At 29.4% G+C, this 12215-nt stretch overlaps 1 protein-coding gene across 1 annotated transcript in view; it reads left to right on the top strand.

Annotated features, from left to right (window-relative positions):
* The window catches only part of LOC145596986 (uncharacterized), a 36225-nt gene that overhangs the window by 19659 nt on the left and 4351 nt on the right, over positions 1-12215 (top strand). The window contains exons 3-5 of the mRNA XM_081653175.1: positions 4610-4794; positions 6036-6103; positions 8340-8773. Coding sequence (XP_081509301.1) covers positions 4610-4794; positions 6036-6103; positions 8340-8773 — 687 coding nt within the window. The remainder of the gene's footprint in view (positions 1-4609; positions 4795-6035; positions 6104-8339; positions 8774-12215) is intronic.

Raw genomic sequence — 12215 nt, 5'->3', positions numbered from 1 at the left:
TATGTGGGTCGGGTACAGGTTGGGTCATGCTTGAGTCGGGTCACGTCGGGTCATACATCTTTTCGGGTTCGGGTCGGGTCAATAAAAGGTCGGGTTACATTCGAGTCGGGTGAAAAACAAGTCGTGTTAAATTCGGGTTTTTACGGGTTTAAATGAGTTAGGGTCGTGTTCGAGTCGGGTTCGGTTCAAGTCAATTATTTTCGGGTTATAATCAGGTCGGGTCATTATCGGGTTTGAGTTGGGTTCGGTTCAAGTCAATAATTTGCGGGTCATAATCAAGTCGGGTCATTATCGGGTTTGAGTCGGGTTCTATTCAAGTCAATAATTTGCGGGTTATAATTAAGTCGGGTCATTCTCGGGTTCGGGTCGGGTTCGGTTCTAGTCAAAAACTTGCGGGTTATAATCGGGTCATTTCCAAGTCGGGTCATTCTTGGGTTCAAGTCGGGTTTAGTTAATAATTTGCGGGTTACAATCAAGTTGGGTCATTTAAACTTGTCTGGTCATTCTCGAGTTCAAATTGCATGGCAAGTCAATAATTTGCGGGTTATAATCATGTCGGGTCATTTCCAAGTCGGTCTCGGGTGTGGTCCAAGTCAAAAAATTTCGAGTTATAATTAGATCGGTTCTTTTCAAGTCTTTTTATTCTCGAGTTATAATAATCAAGTCGGGTCATGTTTGAATTCGGGTATCAAATATTGGATTAATATGGGTTTAAGTTTGATATCAGGTCGGGTCATATTGGGTCCGGTTACATTTTTTTTATTTTTTTTTAATTTATTTAAAACTCCAAATTAAATTACGTAATTTAAAACATTTTCTAAAAAAAATATTAAATAGACAAGTGAATAATAAAATTTGAATTCCCTTAAAAAAATAATAATAATAAAAAAAATAAGTCAAGTAAGATGAGAAAGACCTGCTATTGTCTGGGTCTCGTGTATTTTTTATTTTTTTGTTTAAATCTTTTTTTTTTGGCTGCTGTCCAGTTCAATTTTTCTTTGACGAGGATTATGTAAGAGATAAGTCAAGTAAGATGAGAAAGGCCACTTTTGTTTTATAATTGGAATCCATGTTAATAAATTGAAAAAAAACCTGAAACTCAATAGTCAATACGGAGTACTCTTTTTATCATAAAAATTCCTAAATCCTAAAATTCGGGTTAGTAATAGGTCGAGTTTAAATTCGGGTCGTGTCAATAACAAGTCGGGTTGAATTTGGGTCGGGTCAATAACAAGTCGGGTTGATTTTGGGTCGGGTTTGTAACAGGTCGGGTTTAAATTCGAGTCGGGTTAGGAACGGGTTGAGTTGAACTCGGGCCGGGTTAGTAACAGGTCGGGTTGAATTCGGGTTTTGACGGGTTAAATCGAGTTTGGGTCATTCTCGGGTTCGGTTGAGGTCAATAAATTACGGGTCACATTCGGGTCGGGTCCTCTCTAGGTCGGTTCATGGTCGGGTTTGAGTCTCAAATACTCGGGTCAACTCGGGCCTAGGGTTGGTTTCAGGTCGGGTTAGGTCGGGTTCGGGTCACCATTTTTTTTCGGGTTCAGACGGGTTAGGGTTAGGGTCGAGTTTTCGGGTCGGGTCAACTTTTGACAGCTCTAAGTATATACACATGATACGTACGATAATTTAATTAGTATATTTTTATTTGGTGATTAAATACAATTTTATTGCACATATACAATAAGATAAATTAGTATATTTTTTTTTTATTTAATTTTATTCTCGCATCGTATGATTTTGTTTATTTTTGGGAAGAATGTTAACGCGTGATAGTGTAGGAAATCGGGAAATTAAGAAGAACAAAACGAGATAGCAAAGGTGGCAAGCATTATTAGGGAGTAAAATTAGAGATATAAAGATTAAAGTGTTTGTTATTACTGTCGTTTTAAAAAGTCATTAAAATAATGGCAAAATTGGTCTCAACGCTCTAAACTCTGGCTTGGGTGTACTCAGCATCCTGAACTGAACGACATAGCCAAAATACCCTGAAGTATTAACTTGGGTGCACTTAGCACCATAAATGAAAATTTCCGGCAAAAAATGGCTAGATTCCGGCGAATTTTTTTTTAATAAAAAAATGTTTTTTATTAATAATAATAAAAAAAACATTTATTTAATAAAAAAAAAACCGTCGGAATCCGGCCACTTTTAGCCGGAAATTTTCATTTAAGGTGCTAAGTGCACTCAAGCTAATACTTGAGGGTGTTCTGGCTATGCCGCTTAGCCAAAGTTAAGAGTGTTGAGGCCAATTTTGCCTAAATAATTTAGGAGTGTTTACTTTAATTGTATTTTTTTATTTTCAAGGCAACTTATTTACACAAATTGCCTTCTAATAAACTTGAATTTGCTCATAACATTATTCTCATTGTTATAAACTTGAATTTGCTCATAACATTATTTAAAGCTCTTGTTTTCTTGGCACTAGGTAACTATTACTAAACTTTTGTGTTATCTCATTTTTGTTGGGTACTGCAACTACCTAAGTTAGATTAATCTGATGTGAATCAAAAGGCTAATTCTTTTGAAGGGTTTAATACATTTCTAGAAGGTCCAAACAACTCCATTGTAGGTTGCCAAGCAAGGAAAGTTTCAATAGCTTAAATGGGGAAGAAAGAAGCATGATTTACATGGAAGACGAAATGACACATATGACTTCCGACAAAGATTCCGGCTGCCACGCGCCGGCTCCCTAGCTCCAGATTGGTCTCTTCTTGACCGTGGTCAGTCGCATGCACCTTCTTGGTGGCGTGTGCAACGAGCTTTGGCTTCAACTTGAAATGGAAGATTTTCCATACTTAGTTTTTTTTTTCCTAGAGTTTTGCATGCAAGTTTTACCTTTTACTTAAAAGGATTTTTCTTGGTTTAAGAACTTAGGATTAGCTTTATTTTTGTTATTTAGTTGCTATAATCTTCCTAAGGTTGTTAGGAATGTTATTAGTTAATTAGAGTTTGTTGAGGAGTAGTTTTCCTATTTTAGTTAGAAGTAGTTATTCTATTCTAATTAGAATGCTTAGAGCACAAGGTTAGGGCTTTGTCTTAGTCCTTGTAGGAGTAGAAGTAGTGCCTCTTATGCCTATAAATAAGGGGAATTTCGTGGCTTTAAGAGACACATAATAATACACAAAAATTCAGATTAATTGTTTAAGTTTTATACTTAAGTTTTAGTTAATTTGCGAATCAATTGTTTTTTTGCTTGTTTAAGCTTAAAACATTCGCTTGGATTAATTAATTAGGTGGATTATATTTTTAGTTGATTGATCTTAGTTATTGTTTAATCTGGTGGATTTCCTGTACAATGTTAATTTTTCCACTCTTTTCTAATAATGTTCTACAAAAAACTGTAACACTCTTGCTAAACTTCTCCCAAAAACCCACCAAACGCTTTTTAATAAAATACATCACATCTTGCACATACAAAATGATCTCTAGACAAGTAGACATCCTATGAATAAAAGAATATTCAATCTCTATATATTTAATATACTCAAAAACGTTTACACAAACATAGGTAAAATTCGAGATGTTATTTACATTCCTCTGCAAACCTTATCCGTGCATACATTAATGCACTAAACCCAAATCTAATGTTTGACCCACTCAACCCCGGAAGACACGTATAAGATCCATCAAATTCGCCATCAAGTAACATTGCGTCTTTTACTGGTATTTTGACCCCTTTAGTTTCCCGACAAATACACTTTACGTGGATTGCATACAGGTATTTATCTACCTTGGCCACCAAGGCACCAACAACAAGATATTCATTTATAACCTAACAAAATTTTCTTAATCATTTATGCTTATTATAAAACTAATCCGAAAAAAATAATTTCTTAAAATATGAAGTATCACTAATAATGATTCTTATATCCCAACAAAACAAAACGAAGAAACCCATATGAAAATTAGCAAATCTATTAGTGGCAAATCTATCATTTTTTAGTTGTGTGTTCAATCAACATGAAAAAAATATATTAAAATTATATATATAATTAACAAATTCAATAGAAATATATATTTGACATATTATAATAAACTTTTTTTTTAAACCTCATTACCATAAACTTAAATCTACCCCTATTAGTAACTAAATATAATTTAACAATTAGAAAATTTGTCAGAAACAATCTTTTAAAAGCACCAATTTGTAAAAAAATAAATAAATAAATAAAATAAACCCACCACCTCCAACCACCAATGCACAACCCCCTCCCCCATTGATCCCACCCCCGTTGACCTACCTGTTGGTTGGACCTTCATTTCCCCTTTATCCCCGACAGTGACATCAACCTCCATTCTAAGTTCTTACTCTCATTTCTCCCTCAAATACTCTCAAATTCACTACGAAAACTTGCTAGGATATTCTTGAAAGCTTTAAATCAAGTTCTCCCATACAATCATTGTATTTTTGCTTCGATTTTGTCTTATAATTTGCTTGAATATAGTGATTATTTTATTAGAAAACCTAGAAAAATTGATTTGGGAGTTTACAATTTTGTGCATCTTGCTTGCAATTGATGCTTGTGTTTGCTTTGATAGGATTATGTATGTATGTGATGCTAGGGTGATTTAGAAGCAAATTGCAATTGTTCTGGCTTTCATCTAGGGAAAGGGTGGGAGAAGAGAAGGATTTGATGGTGGTGGAGAAGAAGGGTTTGGAGGTCTGATATTTATGGCAAAATTTGAGGTTGATGAGCTTAGTGGAGGAGGAGATGGAGGTGGAAGGGAGGAGAGAGAAAGTGGCGGCATAAGGGGCTGTTGTCGCCTGCCAGAGGAGGGGGAAAGGGAGGGGTGGCTGGATGGTGGTAGGGGTGGTGGTTTTGTTTTATTTTTTAGTTTATAAATTAATTTAGTTATTAAATGGCTAAGTAAGAGTTGTAAGATAATTAAACGAAATTAGAGACTAATTATGTGGATTAGATATCTTCAATAAAAAAAAATTTACAATTGGGTTTTCTTTTGCCAAAATGTTTTAATTCGGGTCTTCTTTTTTTTCGCAAAATGGTGCTTTTAAAAGATTTTTTTTAACAAATTTTTAAACGATTTTTGTTAGACCAAAATTAGCCTTATTCCTCATTTGATAAGTAGAGGGGTCTCATTTTTTTTCATTTTCAAGGTAAAACTAATGTTTGGAAATGATTGATTATATGTACATCTTTCTAATAACTTTTATGACTAAATTGACTAAATACGCAACTTCTATTCTTATAGATTAAAAATAATTGATGGTGAATCTCTTTTGCATTCTTTTGTTCCTCTACATAATTTTTTTTTTCAAAATCTCCTACAATTTTTTTTTTTTTTTTTTTGAAAACATCTCCTACAATTTATTAGTGATTGTAGAGTTTTGAATTTCCGCTATTTATCTATTATTCAAATTTAATGAATGAGAAACGAATGCTAACATTTTTAAAATTTCATTATAGCTAGGAACTTAATTAGAATATTTAACATCATGCCTTTCATTTTTGCTCAATTAATCTAACGAGAGGGATAATGGGTTATTATATTTTTCTTAATCAATCAATAAATAAATAATACTAAAACAGACACTAAGAATGACACATGTCAAATCCTGGTGCAAAATTTTCCCTCCAAAACCCTTTTTTTTGTAATTTTTTTTTTAAAAAAATTTCCTTCATTTTATTCATTTTCTAGGTTAGTTTCTATTATGTCTGGTTAGTTATTTCCTGTTAGTTCTTTTGTGATTGTTTCAACTATAATATTGTTTTTTATAATTCAATATTTGAATTTTATTATCATTGTTATAGGTTTGTGCCAATTTGTGGTTTGCATTAAGTATAGATCAAATCAATTATGAGCTAAATATGATTAAGTTATTTGATTTTCTAAAATAAATTACATTTATCTGTTCTTATAAGTGGTTAATCGTTGAAGTATAATTCTTTTGTAATATCATGCATTGCACGGAATCTAAGCTAGTACAAGTACATTTATATTACACACTTAGTCGCTTACAATCAAGTAACTTTTTTGTTATTAAAGATGTGCATCGCACAGGAATAATCTAGTTTAATTTATAATATCACCCTTTTCATCCCTCATACACCCAAAAACATGTACACATTTTTTACCACTGTTCCTTGCCATTATCCACAATTAACATCCATGTATTCCATTTTTATTTTTTATTTTTTTTTTTTTATTTTTTTTTGAAATAATACTGCATTTTTATTTATTTTACCTTAATTTATTTTTTATAAACACAATAATTCAAATAAGCCCATATTTTTGTCCATTTCTTTAAATGTAAAAAATAAAAATAAAAATAAAATAAAAATTTTAGGTGTTGTTTGATTGATATCGAAACTTAATTCCCATAGGCAATTGCATTTCATTGGAATTAAATTTTCACATTCAATTTTCTAAGAATTGCATAAATTTGTTTGGTTGCTATTAAAGAAATTGCAATTCATGGGAATTTTGAGTAGGAATTAGAAATAAGAAATTAGAAATTCCCATGAATTTTCAATTCCTAAATATTTCACTTTTTATAGCCAAACAAAGAAACCCCCAATAATAATAATAATAATAATAATAATAATAATAATAATAATAATAATAATAATAATAATAATAATAATAATAATAATAATAATAATAATAATAATAATAATAATAGTAATATTAATAGTAATATTAATAGTAATAGTAATAGTAATAATAATAGTAATAATAATAATAGTAATAGTAATAGTAATAGTAATAGTAATAGTAATAGTAATAGTAATAATAATAATAATAATAATAGTAATAATACTAGTAATAATAATAGTAATAATAATAGTAATAATAATAATAGTAATAATAATAATAATAATAATAATAATATTAATAATAATAATAGTAATAATAATATTAATAATAATAATAGTAGTAGTAATAGTAATAATAGTAATACTAGTAATAGTAATAATAGTAATAATAATAACAATAATAATAACAATAATAACAATAATAATAACAATAATAATAATAACAATAATAAGAATAGTAATAATAGTAATAATAATAACAATAATAATAATAATAATAACTTAATGATAAGAAGAAGAAAATAAAATAAAAAACATTTTTTTATTAAAAAATAATTGCCGGAATCTGGCCACTTTTGGCCGGAAATTTTCATTTATGGTGCTAAGTGCACCCAAGCTAATACTTCAGGGTGTTATGGCTATGCCTCTTAGTTCAGGGTGCTGAGTGCGCCCAAGCCAAAATTCAAAGTGTTGAGGCCAATTTTGCCTAAAATATTTGGTGGAAAACTTAATAGAGTAAGAAAATTGGGAAATTGACAAAGGATAGCAAATGAATGAGTGGTGGTGAGGAAAATCGGGAAAGCAAGAACTGGAAATGAGGTAGCATAGGTGGCAAGCAGCATGGAGCAAAACAAGGAGACCTAAAGATAATTTAATTCATACCAAAGGGATAAACTATCTTTTACTATCAATTTTTTAATAGCCATTGAAAGATTCAAAGAAAAACTGAAAAAAGGAATAAATTTTGGAAACTGACATTAGATACATGTGAGAGAGAGAGAGAGAGAGAGAGAGCCATGAAACATTGAAACAAATGAATGAGTGATAGTGAGGAAAATCAGGAAAACAAGAAGAAGAAACGAGATACCAAAGGTGGTAAGCAGTAGGGAGTAAAATAGGAGGGGAAAGATAATTCCATACCTAGGAGCAAAAATGTTTCATGCTGTTCATAAGCACAGTAACATGCATTTCTTACTTTTATACGAAGTATACAATTGTAGGTATTAAATTAAATATCAATACATCTCTTGATATTAATGTTATTAATTATAGTATCTTATTATCTTTAGTATAATAGGATATCATGTTATATAAATATCTTTGATTTTTATTTAATTAATAGTTATATTGAATAATATCTGATCATATCATAATTGGTACAAAAGTTTGTAACATACAAAGTTAAGAGCAAACTTTTGACCACTCTAATAACTTAGTTTTTACTCTATAAATAACCATTCATTTCGTGTTATATAAATATCTTTGATTTTGATTTAATTAATAGTTATATTGAATAATATCTGATCATATCATAATTAATACAAAAGTTTATAACATACAAAGTCAAGAGCAAACTTTTGACCACTCTAATAACTTAGTTTTTACTCTATAAATAACCATTCATTTCCCTTTGACATATATCTCTTCATCACAACCCTTAGTCCCTTATACACTTTGAAAATAAAATGTTTACCAACCCTTTTAATCTCTTCATTTTCTTCTCTCTTTTTCTCTTCATTTCCTCTTTCATTTACTTTCTATTCCTCAAATCCCAACCACCATCACATGGTCCTCCTTCTTACCCTATTATTGGCTGCCTTACTTCCTTCTACAAGAACAGGAAGAGGCTCTTAGACTGGTACACCAACCTCCTCTCCGAGTCGCCGACACAAACAATTGAAGTGAGCCGACTCGGACAACGTAAGGTGATCGTAACAGCAAACCCGAAAAACGTTGAATACATTCTTAAAACAAACTTCCCTAACTTTCCAAAGGGTCAGTCGTTTACTGAAGTTTTGGGAGATCTTCTAGGTAATGGTATATTTAATGTTGATGGCGAATTATGGGCGAATCAAAGGAAGTTAGCAAGCCACGAATTTACAACGAAATCGTTACGAGAATTTGTTGTTAAAATTTTGGAAGAAGAAGTTGACGGCCGACTTATTCCATTGCTTCAACTTGCTGCTCATGAAAATAGAATCATTGATTTGCAGGTAACTTGTTATGTCTAATTATTTGTTAATTATCCTTGTTGATTACTTATATAACGTACGTCATGTTATCATAATTCTTTCCTTTTCTTTTATATAGGATTAATTGCATTTTACAACCCTCAAAACACCCCTTTTATTTTGAAATTCTATGGTAGTCATCCTTAAACTACTACCGTTATACTAATTTTATATTGGTTGATTTTTTATTTATTTTATATGTCAAAATTTATTATAAATATTTTTTCTTATTTTTAAAATTTAAATTTATATTTTTCTGATTAATTTATTTATTATTTTCTAATTTCAATAAAATTAAAACTGAATTTTGTAAATAAATTAGGAAAATTATAAAAAAAAAATTTAAAAACTATTTCAAATTTAATAAATGATTTTAAATTAATTTTGACATTAAAAAAACTCAAAACTAACTAGTAAAAAATTAATATACTTGAAGTCATTTTAAGGATACCTACCATAGAATCATATCTTTTTATTTACCATCCGTAAACTTTATTTAAAAATATCAAACATAAAATTCCATTTCACCACCTTTTACCTTGATGCCGATTAACTTTCTGGTTGTGAGGTTCGTATAATAACTATTTTGACCATTTTAAGTCTTTTCTCCTCCATGACTACTTCTATACTATTTTTTTAAACAACTACTTATATACTATTTATTTCAACAAAAACATGCATTTGGATGAATAAGACGAGTGTTAAGCATTAATTTTTAATAATACTCCCTTCGTCTTCTAATGTTAGTCTCATTTAAAATCTTTTGACTAAAAAAAATAGAGGAAATTTTCTAAATTTCTTTTTAGAAATAAGAATTAAAATTATCATATATGATCAAGTTTTATTCATCTCGATTAATAAGTTATTAATATCTAATTTTTATAATTTTTTGAGATTAAAGATATTTGCCATTTAAAATTTGCACTAACATTAAAATACTAAGGGTGTACCAATATATACAATACAAATTATTAGTTAGACTACTTCGTTATTTAGGGAGTTAGAGAGTGGGGGTTTTGAATTTTATGGTCATTGTGGTATATTTTACAAAGGGGTCAAATAAGATTGTATAATGCACATATTTTATATAACATTATTTGACCGCTCTGGTTTTTTTTAAATTGAAACACTTTGACATTTAATACTATTTATTAATTTTAATGTTTTGTAGCTAAGAAAAATTATAATATTGTTGCTATATTTCACTATGACTAATTTAATTATTCTCGGCCTAGTAAACGCTAATTTTGAGAAACCTTGGAGACAAAAAAAGGAAATAGAAGAAGGGACGACTAAATATACGAACTTAATAATTAAAAGTAATTAATAATTGTTATCTTCAAATAAGTTTAAATTAGATACGATAAAGTAAGATATATGAAAATCAAGTGAATAGAATGCATCAAAGAAAAAACATACATCATCAATATATTAAGGTGGTAGATATTTGTAGGATGTAAACATAGTAAATTTGAGTTAGTGCAATCAATATGAAACACACTTAGGACTTTTTCTCCTCACCTTCAGATAATAATTAAATTAAATTTAGTTAAATTATTAAATTTAGTAAAAATAATTTAGTTTTTTAATTTAGTAAAAATAAGTTAGTTTTTCAAAAATAATTTATGTTCAATAAAAATAAGTTTTAATTGATAAAATCCGATAACCTTAAAAAAAAATTAATAGATAATCAATAAGAAAAAATAAGTTTTAATTATTTAAAAATATTTTAAGTCTAGTAACAAATAATTTCAGTTTAAAAAATTAATTTTATTTCAATCAAAATCATATTAGTTCAATAAAAATAACATAAAAAGAACATAGCTTTTATGTAATAGATTAACCATTAGACAAAAACTAATGATAGTCTCGCAACATATACTCCATCAACATTATTGGAAAATAACGTACAATGAGAAACTTGGATATCCGATTACATTATACGGTGGGATTGTAAGCAATGTTTTAGATTTCAATATCATTGTCAAATTAGATTAAACAACAAATTGTACAATGCCTTACCATCAAATACATTTCTCACAGAGAGTGAAGGATAGCTCAAGTGATTAGAGCTTCCCTCCCGATTCTAGAAGATTCTGGGATCGATTCTCATCACCCCTGCCTTTGTGGCTCTCTATGCACCCCAAAAAAAACATTTCTCACAAATTCCAAATTTGTTTTAAAAAAAACAACATATTTTTCACAATAAATGAAATATGTAGGCCTTTTGATTATCATTTATTTTAGGCGTTTGTTGGAAGTATATCATAAGATAAAAAATTGTAACTTGTAAGCAAAGGCGGAGCTAGTTATGGTCCTGGTAGGGCACGTGCCCTGCCAGGGAAAAAAAAAGTTAAAGAAGTTTTATTAGTTAAATAGAATATAAAATGCCCATTTATATCTTATCATACCAACAGCCTACTGGTTAAAGCATAAGTTTATCTATCAAGAGGTCGTGGGTTCAAATCTCTTTCCCATCATTCTCTCTTATTTTTTAATTTTTTTTGGTTGATTTTTGAATAATTTTCTATTTATCCAATAACAAAATTCTTACCATGAAAGTTAGTTATATTACTTTGAATAAGATTTTAATTTTCCATTTAGATGATGGAATTAATGATGTAATACCATGTCAAAACTTGAAGATTGGTCTAGTTTGATTGCACTCGTAATTTTTTGTTTTATATTTCTATTAATATATGTACACTCAAATCATTAGTTGTAGTTGCTATTTTTAATCACGCTATTTGACACAAAGAATGCATTTAGTGATTCAGAACCCATACATAGGATGAATAATTAATATATTTTTTAAATGGGTCATGCTGAAAGCCTTGACTAAGCCGGGGTAACATTTGATGGATTTTAGAATACTCTGTGATTAAGGTTTTGCAAATGTGATTGTTAAATAATTTTAAATTTTTATATTAAGAACATCCTTTCACTATTAATGTTATGCGATAAGTAATTTATCTTGATTTATTTTGTTGAAAAGTTTAAGGAGACATTTTTTTTTATAAGAGGATATTTAGATGGCGCAGTGCCCTACCATTGAAATTATCCTGGCTCCGCCACTGCTTGTAAGGCCTTTGATATTATGTATCTTTGGCATTGCAAGTGTTATTTATTTGATATTTCATGTGTGAATTGTGTTCGGGTAAGGAACTTAGATCAATTTATTATAGAGTTTTTACTTAGTTATCTATTGAGTCACACTATTCACTGATTAACTAGTGACAAAATGGAACTTAGATATGTTTAACAACGATGTCTGAAAAAGAAAAAAGTAAAATTGATAAATGGAATAACATAATAAGGCTAGAATTAAAGTACTTGAGAAAATTTTCTTAATAAAAAAAGTACTCTAGAAAAATAAATTAACAGCTTATTTGGGGATGGAAATTAAGTAGTGAATCAATTTAGG

This window comes from Chenopodium album, chromosome 20, assembly GCF_948465745.1.
Source record: "Chenopodium album chromosome 20, dcCheAlbu1.1, whole genome shotgun sequence".
Classification (NCBI taxonomy): Eukaryota; Viridiplantae; Streptophyta; class Magnoliopsida; order Caryophyllales; family Amaranthaceae; genus Chenopodium; species Chenopodium album.
The sequence above is the reverse complement of the archived record's forward strand: the minus strand, read 5'-3'. Positions and strand labels throughout refer to the sequence as shown.